This window comes from Haliotis asinina, chromosome 5, assembly GCF_037392515.1.
Source record: "Haliotis asinina isolate JCU_RB_2024 chromosome 5, JCU_Hal_asi_v2, whole genome shotgun sequence".
Lineage (NCBI taxonomy): Eukaryota > Metazoa > Mollusca > Gastropoda > Lepetellida > Haliotidae > Haliotis > Haliotis asinina.
Genome location: NC_090284.1, coordinates 12745720 through 12768063, shown reverse-complemented (window position 1 = coordinate 12768063; position 22344 = coordinate 12745720). Strand labels below are relative to the sequence as shown.

Here is a 22344-nt window from a genome sequence, read left to right as displayed (position 1 = left end):
CATGAGCATCGATCTGCGCAATTGGGAACCGATGACATGTGTCAACCAACTCAGCGAGCCTGACCACTCGATCCCGTCAGTCGCCTCTTACGACATGCACAGTCGCAACACAAGGTGGAAATGGACGTGATTCAAAATGAGCTTTACAATGAACCATGAGATAGCGACGTTTGTTGAAGTTCCGACTCCAGGTGCTTCCAAGTTCCACATATTCTTGCCCAAACATTTCATACTGGAGAATCAAGCCTTGAGCACATCCCAAGTCACAACCAGTCCATGCATGTAATCAAGTTAGAGCACAACACACTTCATGATCAACCCCTAGAGCAGAAGCAAGCTTGCTTACATCCACCAGTCTGATACCAGTTCTGTTTCCACGTCTGATGACTGCATAGCTGCATTCAAGATCTTCAACAACTTGGAGGTCATCATTTGTCAGCCTAATGCAATAGTTGCTATAGGTCACAAAAAATTATTTGTTGTCTAGCATCTGTTCCTGCCAAGCTTTCTTTTTGGTTCCTTACAACTCTCAGCTTGATGTATGGTGAGTTTTTTCTTGCTGTTGGTCCAAGCAGGGAGGTTCTTCCATTTGTTTATCGTGTGACCTGGTTTCGTTTGAGCGAATAAAATCCCCTCTTTTGAGCCGTGAATGATACGTTCTGTGGACCTAATTGATTTGTCTCTGTAAGCATCAAATACAACATCTATGCATTGATAGTCTTCACCATCATCAAACATTTATGACAGTTGTTGCCATAAAGCCACTGGAGGATTGTCATGACTCCAAAAAAACAGTGTGTTTTTGGAGTGGTTTCAGCTAAAGACACTTTGCTGTCAAGATCATTTGCACACATTTTAAGTGGTGCCAGAGGATCAATCAGCTCCAATTTTCGGTTGGGGACAATGAGCACCATATTTCCAAATAATCTTTTGTCAGTGAATGTTTTCAAGTTGTTTCTTTATTGCCACAGAAACCTTCCCTCTTCTCCAGTTTATTCTGGAATTTGTTGTATGTGTCCAGCCCTTTCTGGTGTGCAGTCAAAAGACAATATTAAGATGTAGCTGCAGTCGCTGATGATATACAAATTAGTTCTGTATGCTTTCCAGTTTTCCAGCAAATGGATTGGTCCAAATACTAGAGAGATATTCAGGAAGTATTTGAACATCACACTCGTCCTGTTTTAATGGAGCTTTTTCCAGGGCAGCATGGCACGGGTTTTGCGATTTGAAAGACGTTTAACGACGAAATGTAGCTCTGTGTTCTGATGCCAAGTAGTATCGAGACACGGTTCGTGGTTTCATGCTGAAGCCTCGAGTTCCATCGGCCATTTATGTATCTTTGTTACTTGTTTCCTCTTTGACTTGGTTTGTCATCGGGTTTTCCAAAATGGTTTCCGTTGCTGAATGAAAATTCGTTTATTATGGACATGGTTGTGTAGTTCTGCACAACCATGTTTCTTGGAGCCGAGTCATATGTGCAAAGTAAACTGGAAGGTATCTTGCATAGTTTGTCTTGTTGGTAAAGCACGAGTTGGAGCTACCAAATGCCTTCTCTATCTACAGGTAAGAGTCGAAACACGACTTTCAACAAATTGACATAGGTCATCCAAATGGCTGCTAGGTGTCATATTTCGTGGCCCAAAACACTGACATGGGTTTGGAACAATTTGCAGATTTCCAGCCACGAACTGCTCTCAAGAATTTCTCTTTGGGTTTCATGACTCACTCATTAAAAGAGGTGACAAGTTGTTGGATATCATGGTTTTGCTTGTTGAAGTTTGATAAGCAAGTTGTGAAGACTTTGCAGCTTTCTGGGTGGATCCTTCAGCAACTACCCTGAAGTCCAGCATCACCAAACATCTTCCCAGTGACTGACATCAAATTACAGAGTGTGAGGACGTTGCCCATCATTAGCACAACATTTCCAAATCGTTCATGGTCTCTTCATACCATCTGAATAGTATGTCTGAATAGCAATGGACTGTCAAAGAATCTTTTGCACCATAAGCATTTCTGTTTATAGAGTACTGGTTCTCGGTCAGCAGCCTAAATTGTATATTGAAAGCAGTCCATGACTTTACTAACTGATCAGGCGGTTTAATGTTCTAGCACGCGTCCCGAGCAGATTGTATTGTTGTGCTGAGACGGTTGAGGAAATTTGAGAAAGATTGGGATCAGGTTTCACGGAAGTGAGACACTTCTTTTTGCCAACAGTGTAGATGGGCATAAACATGTTGGAAGGCTCTCTTGAGTACAGTTCTTGGAGGTTTGCATGACAGATGATGCACGTGTCTGGACAATTATCTCTTTCAGATGTTCGCGCTCCAGATAGAACTGAAGAACTGAGAGTTGTGACAGTTTAAGGAAGCAGAATGTGGTTTGCTGTCAACTGTTCTCCAACACTGACACTTGTGATGATATCTTCAACAATAAAGGTGGAATTTGACAAAATAGCTGTCTTTGGGGGGAAAATCGTAGTGTTACATACATATTCCCTACTTTATAAAAATAATCATGCTGGGCCACGGCAAACTGCATAGCAAAATATGTGAAATTCAATATTGAACACATTTTGTACTAACATAACCTTCCTCAAGCTTATATTTTCACCCAGTTTTCAGAGAGTGGTGTTCAATGTTTACTGAAAGGACGGCATTTTGTAAAAACAAACCTGCATTATAATTCTGATTAAAACTAGATTTAAATATCAGATGGAACCAGTTGTATACATAGGGACATGGGGTTTCTAAATTATGTAAGTTTCCAAAAAAATATCAAAATATCCGATTAATTGGAGGAAAATTGTATTTGTTCATACATTTCCCCCAATATTTAACACTTAACCATGCTGAACCCCCTTAAAATTCCATATCAAATTGTGAGGAGGTGAATACAGAAAATATTTCACCCACATCTATATGTCTAATGTTTATAGTTTTAGCTGTAGCATAGTTTTTGTAGAAACGATACTGTCTGGTTCAAGAAAATGGGGGCCATCTTTATTCCTCCTAATTTAGAAATACTACTCAAACCTAAGAAAGGATGTAGCATTTTTACAACATGATTTATTTTTATCAAATTTTTATCACACTTAATTTATGGAAAACATATGATTTTATGCCATTTCGAGCATGTTATAGTGTGAGGCAGAGATGGCTTCAATACCGTATTCTCAATAGGATCCTCACAACCAATAAAAATTTATATGAATACAAACTAATAGAATCACAACTTTTGTGATGTTGGGATAAATCCATCATTCACTTACTATATGAATGCAAAGCTATTGCAAGATCTACTAGAATGGACTGAAAATGAAACAGTCGCCCGTTTGAAATTAAACACAGAAACCATTATCCTCAGATTCAAAGAGAGAAGAAATGATGCACTCAATTTAATTTTCATATTAACTAAAGAATACACATATTCTAGAAAGCAAACATTGTACCTTACCTCACTGGTCTGAACAAAAACCGAATCACAATTATCAGTTATATAAATTTAATGCATACTCTCATTACCAATTCTCGTTACATTTTGGTAGTCTTACCACAATTTGTTTAAAAAGAAAATGACTTTGTAAATTGACTTTCTACAAAATACCGATATGTTGACTAGTTACATGTGCATGAAATGCTGTAACCAGATCAAAAGGAAATAAAGTGATAAGAAATAGTCGTCAAAAACGCTTTCAGCTGGGCATGGGAGGTGTCCATCACATGATTTCATCAACTATATACCTTAAGCTATGTGAAAATCACAGGACTGTTTGCCCCTCAATTTGGTAGTTAACTCTCATCTGGTTCATGGAGTGGATATTGCCACCATATGGCCCATGCCTGGAAACCAATATGTTGCTCTCAACATCTGTTGGTTTTGATAGTACTCGGCTGAGTGAATTGTGTTCGCCAGAGCCGTTTTTTAATGTGCGGTCCAGTCTAGAAATGAGTCCTTCGATGATACTCAATTCATTTCTCACACCGTAGAATGGATTAATATATTGATCTTTCTTATGTTTTCCCCAAACTGTCTGATTTGCTGACTCACAAGGGATAAATATTTTAATGTAGAGATCTTTTTAACACAGTTAGTGCTCATTTAATTATTGGATTTTTAAAAGAAATTGATTTCATGAATGAATTCTGGTTATTGTGTTCTGTTGATAGTTGCATTTTAATTATTGGTAGTTTAGATTAGTAACTTGAATTGTTGGTGGCTGTGCCCTCAAAGGGGGTTGAAGTATTGTAAAATTATTGTCCTCCTGAGAGGGTACGTAAGTCCACAAACATTCACAGTAAATTTAAGTCTCCCGGGTTTTTAATCGTAGTATTCATGTTCTTTTAATTTTGACTAAAGTTTCGTACAATCGCTTGCAGCTGAAGGGATGGTGTAAATCCAACTAAGGTCCATGTAGGAAGCAAAGGTACTGTAAGTCCCCATGGTCCCTAAGTGTGGTGATCTACCTTTTGTTGTTGGCGATCTATAGTCTGTTTTTATATTGTATTGTCTAAATAGTGCTATTAGTTTTAACTTTCCATGCCAGTTTTAATTGAAATTGGGATATTCTAGTTGTTTTACTGTCCTTCTGTGACAGATTTTACCACATTCATATATTTCATTTAAATGTTCACGTCATGATATGGCTGAGATAATGCCGATGTGACGTAAAATATTAACTCACTCACTCACTCTCTCACTGATTTGCTGACATACCCTCTTCATCTCTTATTCAATATTTGACTCTTTTCTGGCTTTCTCCAGAAGTACGGCATGTTCTGTCTTCATGACACTTCACACAACTTTCTCTGTATTTCCGCTCCCTTGTCCTGGTAATGTATGTCGTGACAGGGAAGCAAATGGATCTGCTCAGCATCTTTCTGGCTCATATACAAGTTCATAGTCATCGGTTTACATGCCCATTACCCAGCTCTCAATTCTGGGAGATAACTTGGTTCACGCCTTGATGAGCATGGGAGTCAGCATCTTGTGAGCAGTAGTAATGTTGAATATGGCAACCCATGTGACTGCTACAACATCTCTCTCTGTCTGGCGGTGTGGTGCTTCTCTGTACCAGACAGTGCTTTCTTCTGACGTGTAGAGTCTATCAACCTTTCGCAGTCTCGTGACAAATACGGACCGATGATAGGTGATAAAAAGTACGGGTATATAGTAATGGGTAAATGGGTGAATGAGTGAGTGAGTTGTAGGCCGCACTCAGCAATTATTCCAGCAATTATTCCGGCAGTCTGTAAATAAATGTGTCAACCAAGTGACCACCCGATCCCGCTGGTCGCCTTTTACGACAAGCGTAGTCGCCTTTTGTGGCAGGCATGGGTTGCTGAAGACCTATTCTACCCCGGATCTTCAAGTATGTTCTCTGACTGCTGATATGTCTCTTGGTGCTCGCAAATGCTCTTCCTTTGCCTGTTCCTATTCATTTCAAATGCAAATCCTTTTGTGTCGGCCTTTTGAGTGGGGCTGAGGTACCGGCATATCTGGGTACAAACCGACTCAAGTAAGCAGTCGTTTCCAACAAGCTTCTGACAGTGTCTTTGGCTTTGGGTGCTTAACACTTCCTCGCTGTTTTCACTGGTGCTGGTTTTAAACTGCCTCTTGAAACAGCGAATAAGAGCGAGTGGATGTGATCTATGACCAAAATGAATTTTACTTTCGCGCAATGAGTGAAATAACCACTGGCCCGCTATCAGGGGACTAGCAAAAATCCAGGTGGGCCAATAAATCTCCACAGAGTGAGTTTCATTTTTTAAATATCTCTCTAATCTATTTTTTAATATCTCACTAATCTAAATCACTCTCTCACTTGTTAAGTTATAACATACTTTTAAATCATACAAGATTCTGACCTGATAAATGATGGCATTTTACCTTTCTGTTATATTTTCCTCAGTTTATACATTCAAGTTTCGGGCTAGTGAAATATTTTGTGTCATAGTACCTTTCAGGCGTTTCTTGCCCGACTGGCCAGCAAATTTTGGAAAACATTTCGCACACTAATTCTCATCACACGTTTCAGATTGAAACTTTCTTTTTACTTCAAGTTCGTTTTGTGGGGCTTTGACCTTTAACCTGGTTTTGTGCTTGTCCTGTGCCTGAATGTTTTGAGCCGATATCCGTCCATAATGCTGACATCTGCGCCGCTGTCAAGTTCGACATCGTCGATCTTTATGGATACGGTGTTCGATTTCTCACCTACTTCCTTTATGACGTTTGCTCTCCCTAAGTGCTGTCCAAAATATTCCTGAATAGAACCTTCCTCATCAGAAGTTTCTTTGCGGTTCTTTTTCTTGTATTTCCCCTTTCTTCCACGTTTATTCCTTTCATGCTGTCTTTTTCTGTGTAACTTGTGGTTTGTGGTGTCTGGTCTGTTCTCTATCCTCTACGAGTGATTCTCCTCCATTTGTCAACAACACATACCTGGGGAGTGGTGTAGTATACTAACTTTTCTACATCTATGTCACATGTAGGGCAATGTCTTCTTGGTTCATGTGCACCACTTTTAAAACAAAATTTGCAAGGACTGTCTGTCTTTCTCTTTTCATGATATGAAGTCTTATCGTCTTATCTACTGCATTTTCTGACCTCATTTCTTTCATCTGTACTTTGGTATCTTCAGTCTTGTGAGAAACTGTCCATGATTTATTAATGGCTTCCGATATGAGAGTCTGGTTTTCAACAGTTTCAGGTTGAATAAGGTGGTCTCTAATATAAGTATTGTGAGTGATGTTTGTTTTTCTTCGGAGTAAAGTGGTCATCAAGTAAGGTTTAGTTTCTCGTACACATTGCCTTCTCTGCCCTTTGCGTCAGGTAGGCATTTAGACGATCTGGCGATGTCGTTACTTCTGTATAGGAACCACAAATAAAAAAAAACCCGTCAACATTCTCTTTCTTTACCTTCCAGCCGCTCTTCCCAAGATCTTCATGGAGATATTTGACAAACAGGAAGAAAAAATGACAGTCTCGTTTCAGTCTGAACAATCACACTATTAGCATTACATACTACAAACATTCACTAGTCTGTTGTGCTGGGGTGTTTGAATCAAACGTATTGCTGGTATGTTTCACAGCCCGTGTTTTTCTTTGTTTTTGACAATGTTTCATTTCACTCGCACAGGGACAATTGAACCGGTTGTCACTGCATGTTCCAATATTTCGCTTAAAGTGCCCATTGGGCACACACAAAGTTTCATCTGCCTCAACTATAAATGGCCTTATCACTATTCAATTTGTACATGACTATCAAATTTTAGGGAGTTCCCATACTGTTTGTTTGTAGTATAAATGGTAGTGCAGTCCTTTTTCAGGTATTTTATCTTTAAATGTATACATCTTTAACATATGAACTGTTCTCGTCACGATATACCTGAAACATTGCCGATGCGACACTAAATATCAACTAAATCTCTGACATTCAGTTTCATGCGTTTGAAACCAGTTCAAGTGTTTCAAACCCGTTCAGGTGTTTTATAACTAATTCAAACCAGTCAGCCACGTGTCTTTTTACAAGTATCCCAAGAAATATGCACCATACAATATATAGTTAATAATGTACATAAATGTATACATAGGATCACAGATCGAGTCTACTAATGTTATGGTATTAATTGATATCCCCCGCAGTCTTTTGCGTCCGTCCATCCTTCCATCCGCGCAAATTCACTTCATTCGTAGCAGACCATAAAATCCGTTCAATGTTTCTTCACAAACATGTGGCGGCGAACTTAAGGTAGTTTTGAATTTCTAAGTGGAATAATATTGTTTGCGTTTCCATGGCAATAAGTTTGACTCGGACTGAAATTGGTAGCAGGGTTTCTCTCCGGAGAAGAACTTAAAACCTTTCAGTACTCTCCTTCCAGTTTGTGGGTATTCAAATACCCAGTCAGCAGAGCCACTCTATTTCCAGCTTCAAACTATTTTATATCACGAACTATGAAGGATCTTTTCAATAATAACAGTTCTCATTTAATTATTGCATTTTCAAAACAACTGGATTTGTTCACTGCTGTGTAAATAGATAAATGTTTTATTATTGGAAGTTTGAATTGGTAAGGTTCTGAGTGGCTGTATCCTCGAGGGGGGTTAAAGTACTTTGAAATTATTATCCTCCAGAGAGGGTACGTAAGTCCCCAAACATTCAAAGTAAACAAAAACTCTAAAGTTTTTTAATCGCAGCATATGTGTATTTTTAATGTATGGCTTGATGTCTCTAAATTCCTTACAGACGAGGGTATTGTGTAAATCCAGCTGGGGCCCATTCAGGAAGCAAATGTGCTGTAAGTCCCCATGGCCCCTTGTATGGTGATCTACCTTCAGTTGTTGTGACTGTAAATATTAACTACCTCACTCACTCAATGTGGAGAACATTGTAACACTTGACATAGTCATAACTAGTTGACATAATTATTCAAGAAGAGTATTTTACCATTGCGGGAGATATTGATGTCTTTTTTTACTATTGTCTGTCAACCTACGAGGAGTGTCCCAAAAGTTCCCAACCTCACCATGAACGGATCGCACAAACTCAACAAAGCTCGCCATGGTTCTAGAACATTATCTTAGCATGTGTTTGACATGCAAGACATTAATTCCACATGCTACAATTTGCTATACATAGCTGTCAAACAGCACGACCCTATCATTTGCTCTCAAAATTGAGAGAACCGAATGCAGAGCTGCTCTGAAGTATCTTTACTTTAAAGGTTTACACCAAAGCAAATTATGACATGACACAAACATTAGGTGACAATTCTCCTTCACATAGTATGGTCAAACAGTGGTGTGTTGAATACATAATCGACAAGGGCCGAAAGACGACTGCCAAGTGACAACGAAAAATATAATTGACGATGCTATCAACGCAATAATGCAGAGCTGACTAGTAACTGTTAGACAATAAACTACTGCGCATGGCATTATCACAACGAAACGAAGTGAAACGTTTAATCCATGCATATTTGCATATGAACAAGGTGTCCGCCCGTTGAGTTCCAAGATGTTATCTGTAAAACGCAAAAATCAGACACTCATGGTTTGTCATTTCAAGGGGACTATCGGAGAAATCCACGTGCTTTCATGAGACATGTTACTCGGATTGAAACCTGGGTTCATCACTTTGATCCAGAGACTAAAAAGTCAAAGTAAGCAGTAGAAGCAAGTTGGAAAGAACGTATTCCAATGGCAAAGCCATGACCTCCGTTTTCTGGAACTATGACGACGTAATCACGATTGACCTTTTAAAAAAGGGCTCCACAATAACAGGTGCACACTACGCTGATGGGCTGGGTAGGTTACATGATCAGATTAGACGAAAGCATTTAGGGCCTGGATTTTCGAAGTTCTCTTAGCGCTAAGATAGTCGTAAGTGCCATACATTAACATTAACGTACGACTATCTCAGCGCTAAGAGGGCTTAGTCCCAGGTGTCTGACTTCTCCAGGGCATGCTCCAGTGTACACTGCCCATGTGGTTGTGAGTGCTACACAGGACTGTGGATTCAACGTCATCCTTCGCCATGCTTATTTTCCAGATCTTGACCCTACTTAGTCCCTCATCTCCCCTCAATTCACTGTCCACAGGGGTAGCAAATTTGAGATGGATGAGGTCACTCCTGTGGAGATGGTTTTAGGGTCATGTGATAAACAACGGGTTTTTTTCAAATATGCTGAAGAAACTGTGGAATATGTACAACTTGTATACACAACAAAATGATCAACATCTGTTTAGGAAAAGGTCATGCTCAAATGTTTATATGAAGACCATTATGTCACGCAGAATAACATCATCAGTGCCACGATGTTTTTCAAATGAATGTGACAAGATTAGTGGTCCCACGATTTACAGCTGTTGTATCACCCGCTTGGCTATTCTTTTCATCTCCCCATATTTCCTTGGAGGCAGCATCCTCTTCGCCCCTCGATAATCCTCGTCCAGATGCTGGATTAGGTTGATCTTATTCCGGATCTTCTCACTGTCTTCTATTACATCTTCTTTCGACATCTTCGACAACACTGTGGGTCAACATACACCGTTGTAGCTGAACATGTTTCATCGAAGTTGTGGCGAAAATGTGAAAAGGCCTTTAATAATAATAATAATAATAATATGATAATTACAATTTGGGTTCTTATATTGCAAAGAGTTCCACAATTACAAATCCGGATATCCCAAGCTTCCTTTTAAGAGAAGGAAGGTTATAGCCACACGACTTATCCCACCGGGTACCCATTTTTCTTTTCGAAACTGTGGTGGGGGTACATTATCACCTTGCCGAAGTCCAGTTCCATGGGGGTAAAATCGCAATAGATCTGTTAATGTCCGAAATGCAAGGTGTTTGATATTTTGATACAAACACTCATAAAAAAACAAAACGCCCATGCCAAAGATAAGGGGATGAATATAACGTGTATAAGTCGATTAAGCTTGAATAGAGGAATGAAATCGTCCCACGGCGCACTGCACTTACAGGACGTAAGACCAACGTTCATGCTGTCAGTCACTCGATTGTATGGTTTTACACAGCTTTTCGCAATATTCCAACATCACGGTGGGGGTCACCAGAAAAGCATCTTCACATAAATTACTCATGTGTGGAATCGAACACGTGTGTTCAGCATAACGCGCGGCGAACGCTTGAATCACTAGGCTGCCCACCGAAAGCTCCGACTAAACTGTCCTGAATGCCAGTACCAAGCTGGCTCACAGACATACATAATCACAGACATACATAATCACAGACATACAAAATACAATGCAGCACACAATCAGTGTAATAGTTACCGCGGGTTTTCTCTTCCTTGACTGCCAGAGCTCTTACATTGTCGCCAAAACTATTGTTGTCAGGGTCATACTCATTGATGCGTGTTATAGCTGTCCTGATCATATCCTTCAGCCTTCCATATCTTACTAAGAAGAACACTCCTTTAGCTTCGGCATACTCCTCCTTCAGCACATGCACAATCCTGCTAAGGCCATGTAATTTCAAAGTCAGCTGTATATTTTCAGATTGTTCTGAAATCGATTTTGAAAACAGGTTCATGTATAATTCTCAAACGAAATCTGCGAGCTATACTATTTTATGACTTCATGACATACTGGCCGCAGTATTATGAATAAAGCGGGTGTTGTTTTGCTTCTTTTGGGTCTCTCTCTCTCTCTCTCTCTCTCTCTCTCTCTCTCTCTCTCTCTCTCTCTCTCTCTCTCTCTCACACACACACACACACACACACACACACACTCACACACACACACAAACACACCACACACCACCACCAACTATTGTCTTAAAAACGTAAGGGAACTTCATTTTCTAATTTACGATTAAAGAAATTGGTAGACAGTTGTTTGCACAGTAGTCGCTCTTGAAAGGTGATTGGTGTGTGACGTGAAGTTTGAATGTTTACGATTTTCATTTTTAAAAAACCGGTTGTGAACAAACATATCATTGTGTCAAAATTAATGGCTAACAGTGATTTAAAACCGTAAACAGGAAGCATAACATCCCATGTACGTATATGCGTTGTGCACGTGCATCACATGCGTTATGTTTAGGGGTGGTGATAAGAGAAATGGCGGTGGTTTCATAAGAGCTATCTTAAATAGTTTGTCAAGGCTTAAACATCTTATCCAAATTGAAAGTTCGGGTTCACCTACTTTTTTTTTTAAAAAAAAGAACAGGCTAACACACAGGCATAAGAGGGTCATACGAGCACGTACGAGTAAACAAGCTCCATGACTTACCAGCCACAGAAAATGGCGAACCACTCTATAATGTGAGTGGGTAGTTTCGAAGCATATTTTGAAAAGCTGTTCAATCACTGCGCGGTGTTACCAGGTAAATTACCAGTTGGTAACGTGGGGCAAGAGAAACCTTAATTCCAGTCACTCAAGAACATATGAAAATGAACATAAGTTGTGTTGAACCGTAAACCTGGTTCACATTTACATACTGTGTTTGGTGTAAAACATACGTTGTGTTGAACCGTAAACCTGGTTCACATTTACATACTGTGTTTGGTGTAAAACATACGTTGTGTTGAACCGTAAACCTGGTTCACATTTACATACTGTGTTTGGTGTAAAACATTTCTTTTGTTGTTTTCCAATGTCGCAATAAATTATTCTGCGAATGGGCACCCGTGGCGAGCCACCTCCTCGTGGTGGGTGCTGGGTAACGCGAAGAGCTCGCCGACACCCCCGTTGTGGACCCGGGGGGATATTTGGTCCACCAACCTGTTTGCCGTGGGTTGCGGCCCTGTGTCGGTGGAGGACGGGAGTCTGGGGGTTGAGGGCACTGGGAGCCTGTAACCGTGTTTCATTTGCTCAACACACCCCTTCGACCCTTACTTCACCTAGACGGGTGGTTGAATGGGCCCGGTTCAACCAATCGGCTGGTCATGCTAAGCCCTGTACATGTAAATTTGGAGACAGAGATCGCCTCTTTGCTGACATGACAGAGATTGATATCGCTTCTGAGATGAAAGACCAAGGAGTGTTATTTGTCAGGAGATTCACAACCCGCAAAAATAATGAATCAGTTCCAACAAACACTTATCTCTTCTCGTTTTCAGCGCCAAACCCTCCTAAATCAATCAAGGCAGGTTACTGTAATGTGAACGTTGATGTGTACATCCCTAGTCCTCTGCGGTGCTTTAAATGTCAAAAGTACGGACATGGAGTGAATAATTGTACATTGTCTGTTACTTGTGCTCACTGTGCTAAGAATACACATGTAACAGAAGATTGTGACAATAGTTATAAAAAATGCACCAATTGCCACGGAAGTCACTCATCCTTTTCTAAAGACTGTCCTGTTTGGAAACAACAGATGGAAATAAATCGGGTTAAATATACCAGGAATGTCAGCTTTGCTGAAGCAAAAAAGCTTGTTCAGTCTAGAGAACACAGTGAAACCTATGCCTCTATCGCCAGTTCATCAACCGAAACAACCCATAAGGAAAGTCCTTCAGTCACAATTAAAAATACCTCCTCGCACTCATGCCAAACAGACTTGACATGGGTAAACTCTGACACTCCTACACGATTGTCTCCTGATCAGTTCACTCAGACAGCAAAATCACTTTCACAGCTGAACCACTTGCAGGAACAATCTTCTCTTCCACAAACTTGTTCTCAACCTGACAGAAATGAGAACCAACCTGGAAAGTCCAAAATCAAATCACGGATAGACACTTCAAAAACAAATCGGGCATCTAAAGGGTCAGATAAGATAAAAATATCTAACAAATTTGGATCACTAGAGGATATGGATGTTTCTGATAGCATCCATCAAATGGCACATAGTTTATCGCCCTCAAAGAAAGTGCGGGGCAGATCCCCAATCAACCCTCCTAAAAGATAGTTCATTCTAAAAAACTAGTACAGTGGAATTGTAGAGGCTTACGGTCCAATTTTAATGAGTTACAGCTTTTAGTCCAAGATTTTGCACCATCGGCTTTCTGTCTGCAGGAAACTTATTTGAAGCAGACAGATGCTTTTGATTTACGGCATTTTGATGCATATCATTACTTTTCACCTCCGGGTGACAGAGCCACTGGGGGATCTTCAATCCTTGTGAAACAGGATGTTATACATAGTCCTGTACCACTCGCAACTAACCTCCAAGCCGTTGCAGTTAGACTAACTCTTCATGTTACCTTTACACTATGCTCTTTGTATATTCCGCCTTCTTCAGCACTCCAACTGTCAGATCTGCAAGCTCTCTGTGACCAACTTCCTAAACCTTGTATTATAATGGGTGATCCCAATGGCCATAGCCCGATATGGGGTGGCTCAAACACTAACTCAAAGGGTCAAATACTGGAAGATTTTATCTCCAATAATGATTTGTGTATTTACAATGATGATTCTAGCACTTACCTGCACCCTGCAACTGGCACTTACTCTTCTTTAGACTTGTCTCTTTCAGATTCTAGGCTACTTAATGAATTTGAATGGTCGGTCCACAATGACCTCTGTGGAAGTGACCATTTTCCAACTATCTTATCAGAAATTAATCCGTCTGACTCTCCATCATATTCGAGATGGAATTTTTCCAAAGCAGACTGGTCTTTATTTCTTGCTTTATGCACATCTAAAATACGGCCCGAAGTTTTTAGTGACATAGCTGATCCCATTCAGTGTTTTTCTGACGTTTTAAATGAAATTCCTGATGAGTGTATACCCAAGTCCTCTACGAATCCACATGTACGGAAACCATGGTTTAATACAGATTGTAGACAAGCCAGGAAAGCAAGAAAAAAAGCAGAAAAATATTTCCGCCATCACCCAACTGTCCACAACTTAAATAAATTTAAAATACTCAACGCGAAAGCACGTCGTACCTTCAAACAAAACAAACGGCAATCCTGGAGAAACTATGTCTCCAAAATTAATTCACGTACGCCAATATCCAAAGTATGGAACATGGTTCAAAGAATTAAAGGTAAAGGTTCAAAAGCTGGTGTTCACCATCTTAAAGATGGGGATAATTTAATTACTGACACATCTGAAATTGCAAATAAAATTGGCGAAACTCTTGCCGAAAATTCATCATCGGCGAATTATGTCCCTGAGTTTCAGAGATATCAGAAACAACAGGAAAAGACAAAACTTAATTTCGATTCAAATAACGGGGAAGATTACAATGAAGTGTTTTCTTTACATGAGCTCCATACGGCTCTTGACCAAGCTCACGACACTGCAACAGGTGATGATAATATACATTACCAGCTACTGAAACACTTACCTGAATCATGTTTGATGACACTTTTGGATATATTTGACCAAATATGGACGTCTGGCAAATTTCCTTCTTCATGGCGAAATGCCATTGTAGTTCCAATACCAAAACCTGGTAAGGATCATACAGATCCGTCGAATTATAGACCAATATCGTTAACTAGCTGTGTCTGCAAAACCATGGAGCGTATGGTGAATAATAGATTAGTTTGGTATCTTGAAACCAATAACCTTATCACAAATATTCAGTGTGGTTTCAGGAAAAATCATAGTACCATTGATCATTTGGTACGTTTAGAATCCTTTGTTAAAAATGCTATAGTCAATAAACAACATGCTGTATCAATTTTCTTTGATCTTGAAAAGGCTTACGATACCACATGGAAACATGGCATTTTGAAGGATCTACATGGTTTTGGTTTGAGAGGCCGTTTGCCTCTTTTTATATCACAATTTTTAAAAGACAGGCAATTTCAAGTCCGTGTGGGTTCAACCCTGTCTGATCATTATAAAAAGGATCAGGGTGTTCCCCAGGGCAGTATTTTGTCGGTGACCTTATTTAGCATTAAGATTAATAGTTTATCCAAGGTTTTAAATGATTCAATTGATGGATCACTTTTCGTGAATGATTTTAATATTTATTGTCGTGGGAAAAACATGCACACAATTGAAAGACAACTCCAGCTTTGCTTAAATAAGATTGATAAATGGTGTATGGAAAATGGATTTTTGTGGATGATTTTAATATTTCCTGTCGTGGTAAAAATATGCATACTATTGAACGGCAACTGCAGTTATGTTTAAATAAAATAAATAAATGGTGTCTTGAAAATGGTTTTAAGTTCTCAAAGTCGAAAACTAACTGTCTACACTTTTGTAGGAAATATAAATCGCATAAAGACCCTGAACTATATTTAAATAGCACTCCCATTAAAGTTGTAAAGGAGGCCAAGTTTCTGGGCCTAGTTTTCGACTCCCATTTAACTTTTGTGCCGCATATTAAATCCCTCAAAGCCAAATGCCTGAAAGCACTCGATCTGTTGAAAGTTGTTTCCAACTCCAAGTGGGGAGGGGATCAAGCTACCCTCCTACACCTATATCGATCACTGATCCGTTCAAAACTCGATTATGGCTCCATCGTATATGGTGGAGCCTGTAAAAGCAACCTTAAACTTCTTGATTCTGTCCACCACCAAGGTCTAAGACTTTGTCTTGGGTCTTTCAGAACTTCACCTATTGACAGTCTTTACGTTGAGGCTGATGAACCATCTCTTACACTACGTCGTATAAAATTATTCTTACAATACATTACTAAATTATACTCTAATGAATCTAACCCTGCATATAACTGTGTGTTCAATCCACTTTATGGGGATTTGTATGACAAGAAGTCTTCTCTGGTTCCACCTCTAGGACACCCTTATTAAACCCTATTAAACCCTTTCTTTCTTCGGCCGGCATTGAGCTGAAAAACATAGCTCCCTCTCGTCTTCTTTCTTCTCCACCTTGGCAGTTGGTTAGGCCTCAAGTCGACCTAACATTAACTTCATTTAAAAAATCAGAAACTATTGAATTGCAATATAAACAAGAATATAACCAATTAAAAACTAAATATAGCAATTACAAACCCTTATTTACAGATGGTTCAAAGGACGGTGGCGCAGTGGCTTGTGCCACTGTCATTGGATCCCGAACAATATCTTCTAGATTGCCAGACAACAGTTCTATTTTTACAGCTGAAGCAAACGCCATACTAGCGGCTCTTAAATATATTCAAAAACACCCTAAACGTAAACAATATATAATCTATTCAGACTCTCTTTCTTGCCTTCAGGCTATTAAAAATATTTCTTGCAAACATCCACTTTTAATAGAAATTATTGAATTGTATAATGATCTTGCTACTGGCCAATACGACATCGTTTTTTGTTGGTTACCCAACCACGTGGGCATTTCTGGGAATACACTGGCTGATCTTGCTGCTAAGGCAGCACTCAAACAATCTGTGACACCACTTCATATTCCCTACACTGATTATAAAGCTAACATTAGGTCTTACATCCGTGATCTGATGCAGAAGAGGTGGGACACCCAAGTAGGTATCAACAAACTACATGAAATAAAACCCTACATCGGTTACACTTACTTGGGTTGTCAGTCCAGATTTGAAGAGGTCATTATGCGACGATGTCGTATTGGCCACACAAGATATACACATGAATATTTGTTTAAAGGTGAAGATCCTCCGTTTTGTATCCCTTGTGATGAAAGAATCACAGTCAAGCATGTCCTGCTTGACTGTGTGGAATATTCCATCACAAGGGATCAGTATTTTAAATCAAGGACTATGAAGGATCTTTTTAGTAATGTCAGTGTTCATTTAATCATTGCGTTTTTAAAAGAATTAGACTTGTTACATGACTTGTAAATAGATTAATATTTTATGAAAGGAAGTTGAATTAGCAACTAAGATTGTTAGTGGCTGTATCCTCGAAGGGGGTTGAAGTACCGTAAAATTATTGTCCTCCTGAGAGGGTACGTAAGTCCCAAAACGGTTTAAGTCAGATTTGATCTTCCACTTATTTAATCGTAGCATATGTGTAATTTTAATCTGTGGCTAATCTTGCATACAGTCGCCAACAGCTGAGGGGATGATGTAAATCCAGCCAGGGATCATGCAGGTAGCAGAGGTACTGTAAGTCCCCATGGTCCCTGGTATGGTGATCTACCCTCTGTTGTTGGCGATCTATGGCCTGTTTTTATATTGTACTGTCCACATATTGATACTATCATTTTTTAAGTTTCCACGCTAGTTTTAATACCAACTGTGATAGTCTAGTGGTTTTACTGTCCTTCGTCGACAGGGTATTCATAATATACATATATTTTATTTTTGTCACGTATGTTCTCGTCACGATATGGCTGCAATATTGCCGATGTGACGTTAAATATTAACTCACTCACTCGCTATTCTGCGAATGTATGTCTGGACTACGTCTATTTTTAACTCGGAAGAGAACACGTAACAATACTGAATTCAAAACATTTCCTTCTGTCTATCTGAGTACGTGAATGCATATATATCTCCTAATACTTCCTGTCGGTTCTTCATGTCGTCCCTGATATATGCTTGATTCACAGATACCAATTGTATTTACAATAGTTCACACGTCACGCAGCGACTGTTCCCTGAGGGTAATATTAAAAGTATACTTACCTCTTCCCATTATTCCAAGAATTCTGGAATCAAACAAATTTAATTTTTTAAGTTATAGCAAAAGGTTCGGTACAGCGCTGTTGTTGTTGTAAGACCACAGTAGTATTAACAATATTTACCGTAAACAAAAAGGTTTCTTATTAAGTATTCAAGTATCGCATTTGGGCGGCAAACTCTGCCACCGTAAGATGGCAAAACAAGGAAGTAAAATATCATGTTACACACCAGCGTTAAATAGTTTCGGCATGCCAGTTTGCGTGGGCCTTTATAAACATACTGCAACTGGTGAATAATGATATTCCCATTACAGCTCCTTGACTTGGAGACGTAGACTCGTTGAATGACTCGGCTTACTTTGTAACGATTCAATAACCTGGCAATCCTGTTTTACACACAAACACTTGTGAACACATTGCTGTCAACAGCTGTGTAAATATCACAAAAAATCACCACAATCACAAATCGTTGCACTGCACTGTATGATAGCACAGCTAAGCTGGTAGGTGTTTTTGATAAAATACAGTTACAGTGCATACCTGTGTTAGCAGGTAGGCCCAGGTAAACAGGGTTAACTGACGAGACGCGTCCCACGTTCCATACAAGGAGCTTGTATTGAACTTTCCTATTCTGAGTTGGTGAAGGTCATACGTGAAATCAGTAGACAGGGGGGAAGCTGACGGGATGTTTCACATAGGAACCTATTCTCTGTTATCCATGTTTCACATGCAAGGTGACGCTTGCGGTGATTTGAATCCACGTGACGTGGACCAACCAATCGTAATTACGTAGCTGGTGACACACAGGTTTTCCCAATCTGCGTCTGACAAATTTGTCGTCAGCAATTCATTTAACAATTGATCAACTTAACGACATACAGGCTGCTCTTCAGTTTGAGATACAGTTATCAGTAGACTCGGATAAGACATGTTTATTACATTATTGTATCTGCATGTGTAGATACTAGGCATGATGGCGCATGTTTGTTTGTATTTGATTCAGAAAAAAATGAGTGACCTGTTAGGCTTATCGGGCATTATTCCTGTCTGTCGATATGGTGGTTGGTTTAGTGTTTAAAGCCACCGTCAGCAATATCTCAGCTATGTGGCAGCGGTCTGTAAATAATCGAGTCTGGACCCAGCAATCCAGTGATAAACAGCATAAGCAACGACTGGGATACGATAACATGGCAACCAAGTCAGCGAACCTGGACACCTATTGAAATGTTGCTTCTTACCGCACGCATGGGTCAGTTACGGAAGACCAGTTCCTACCCGAATCTTAAGGGGTGGCGGTCGTTATTCTCGTCGGTTATAATGCCCGTGGGTAGTAAAGCAAGTCAGTAGTTATGCCAGACAGGAGTTTGGGTAGCTATTGCAGCCAGTAATTATGTTGTTGGTAGCCATGGTGTATGTCAGTATTGGAGGAGCGTGGCCATCATATATTTCAGTATTGGAGGAGTGTGGCCATCATATATTTCAGTATTGGAGGAGTGTGGCCACCTTATATTTACTTACTGAGGGGTGTGACCATGGTATATTTCAGTATTAGAGGAGTACGGCCATCATTGTTTCAGTATTGGGGCGGGAAGGGGGGGGGGCGGCGTGGTCGTCATATATTTCAGTATTGGAGGAGTGTGACCATGGTATAGTTCAGTATTGGAGAAGTGTGGACATCATTACTTTCAGCATTGGGGGAGCGTGGACATCATAAGTTTCACCACCACAAGGGATTAGTATTTTACTGTTAAAACAATTAAGGATCTTTTTACCAGCATCAGTTCTCATTTAATTATTGGTTTTTTAAAAGAATTTGATTTTTTAGTTGAATTTGGAATAATATGTTCTGTAAATAGATGTATTTTAATGATTACTAGCTTAGATTAGTAACTTGAATTGTTAGTGGCTGTACCCTCAAAGGGGGTTGAAGTATTGTAAAATTATTGTCCTCCTGAGAGGGTACGTAAGTCCCAAAACGTTCCAAGTACATTTAGACGTTCCACTGTTTTTAATCGTAGTATATGTGTATTTTTAATTTGTGGCTAGATGTAACTAAATTGCTAACAGCTGAAGGAATGGTGTAAATCCAACTAGGGTTCATGCAGGAAGCAAAGACACTGTAAGTCCCCATGGTCCCTGGTATGGTGACCTACCTTCAGTTGTTGGCAATCTGTAGCCTGTTTTTACATTGTATTGTTCGAATAGTGATATCAGTTTTAACTTTCCGCGATCGTTTTAATTCCATTTGCGATATTCTATTTGTTTTACTGTCCTTCGTTGACAGGTTTTTCATTATATGCATATATATTCCTTTTTATGTCACGTATGTTCTCGTCACGATTTGGCTGCAATATTTCCGACGTGACGTTAAATATTAACTCACTCACTCACCATAAGTTTCAATATGGGAGGAGCGTGGTCGTCCTATATTTCTGTATTGGAGGAGTGTGACCATGGTATATTTCAGTATTGGAGAAGTATGGACATCATTACTTTCAGCATTGGGGGAGCGTGGACATCATAAGTTTCAGTATGGGAGGAGTGTGGTCGTCATATATTTCAGTATTGGAGGAGTGTAACCATGGTATATTTCAGTACTAGAGGATTGTGGCCATCATATATTTCAGTATTGAAGGAATGTGGTCATGGTATGTAAGTATTGAAGGAGTGGACATCATATATTTCGGTATTGGAGGAGTGTGGCCATCATAAGTTTCAGTATTGGAGGAGTGTGGCCGTCATATATTTCTGTTTTAGAGGAGTGTGGCCGTCATATATTTCTGTTTTAGAGGAGTGTGGCCGTCATATATTTCAGTTTTAGAGGAGTGTGGCCATCATATATTTCTGTTTTAGAGGAGTGTGGCCGTCATATATTTCAGTTTTAGAGGAGTGTGGCCGTCATATATTTCAGTTTTAGAGGAGCGTGGCCGTCATATATTTCTGTATTGTAGGAGCGTGGCCACCATACGTTTCGGTATTGGGGGAGTGTGGCCGTCATATATTTCTGTTTTAGAGGAGTGTGGCCGTCATATATTTCTGTTTTAGAGGAGTGTGGCCGTCATATATTTCAGTTTTAGAGGAGTGTGGCCGTCATATATTTCTGTTTTAGAGGAGTGTGGCCGTCATATATTTCTGTTTTAGAGGAGTGTGGCCGTCATATATTTCTGTTTTAGAGGAGTGTGGCCGTCATATATTTCTGTTTTAGAGGAGTGTGGCCGTCATATATTTCAGCTTTAGAGGAGGGTGGCCGTCATATATTTCTGTTTTAGAGGAGTGTGGCCGTCATATATTTCAGCTTTAGAGGAGGGTGGCCACCATATATTTCAGTTTTAGAGGAGTGTGGCCGTCATATATTTCAGTTTTAGAGGAGTGTGGCCGTCATATATTTCAGTTTTAGAGGAGAATGGCCATCATATATTTCAGTTTTAGAGGAGTGTGGCCACCAAATATTTCAGTTTTAGAGGAGCGTGGCCGTCATATATTTCTGTATTGGAGGAGCGTGGCCACCATACGTTTCGGTATTGGGGGAGTGTGGCCGTCATATATTTCAGTTTTAGAGGAGTGTGGCCGTCATATATTTCTGTATTGGAGGAGCGTGGCCACCATACGTTTCGGTATTGGGGGAGTGTGGCCACCAAATATTTCAGTTTTAGAGGAGTGTGCCCGTCATACGTTTCGGTTTTGGGGGGAGAGTGGCCACCATACGTTTCGATTTGGGGGGAGAGCGGCCATCATATGATTCAGTTTTAGAGGAGTGTGGCCGTCATATATTTCAGTTTTAGAGGAGTGTGGCCGTCATATATTTCAGTTTTAGAGGAGTGTGGCCACCAAATATTTCAGTTTTAGAGGAGTGTGCCCGTCATACGTTTCGGTTTTGGGGGGAGAGTGGCCACCATACGTTTCGGTTTTGGGGGAGAGCGGCCATCATATATTTCAGTTTTAGAGGAGTGTGCCCGTCATACATTTCAGTTTTAGAGGAGTGTGGCAGTCATACGTTTCGGTATTGGGGGAGAGTGGCCATCATACGTTTCAGTTTTAGAGGAGTGTGGCCATCATATATTTCTGTTTTGGAGGAGTGTGGCCATCATATATTTCAGTTTTAGAGGAGTGTGGCCATCGTATATTTCAGTTTTAAAGGAATGTGGCCATCATATATTTCAGTTTTAGAGGAGTGTGGCCATCGTATATTTCAGTTTTAAAGGAATGTGGCCATCATATATTTCAGTTTTAGAGGAGTGTGGCCATCGTATATTTCAGTTTTAAAGGAGTGTGGCCGTCATACGTTTCGGTATTGGACGGGTGTGGCCATGGTATATTTCAGTATTTGGATTTGTACCAGTTTGTTCGCAAAACACAACAGACATAATACAAGACTGA

The 22344-nt window shown here is 39.9% G+C and overlaps 1 protein-coding gene across 1 annotated transcript; it reads right to left on the bottom strand.

Annotated features, from left to right (window-relative positions):
• Nucleotides 1-8691: 8691 nt before the first annotated feature.
• On the bottom strand, nucleotides 8692-18715 carry LOC137284084 (uncharacterized). The gene is made up of 4 exons (XM_067815764.1): nucleotides 18508-18715; nucleotides 17972-17994; nucleotides 10795-11025; nucleotides 8692-10025 (listed from the first exon to the last, which is right to left on the bottom strand). Exons 2-4 carry the CDS (start codon nucleotides 17979-17981, stop codon nucleotides 9853-9855), a joined length of 414 nt encoding a protein of 137 aa, XP_067671865.1. The 5' UTR covers nucleotides 17982-17994; nucleotides 18508-18715; the 3' UTR covers nucleotides 8692-9852.
• Between the last annotated feature and the right edge of the window lie 3629 nt (nucleotides 18716-22344).

Excerpts from the sequence above, each read along its gene's own strand:
- LOC137284084 (XM_067815764.1), bottom strand. Across the intron at positions 10,026-10,794 it reads CAAGGAAGAGAAAACCCGCG|TGTTGTCGAAGATGTCGAAA; the intron begins GTAACTATTACA and ends GTTGACCCACAG.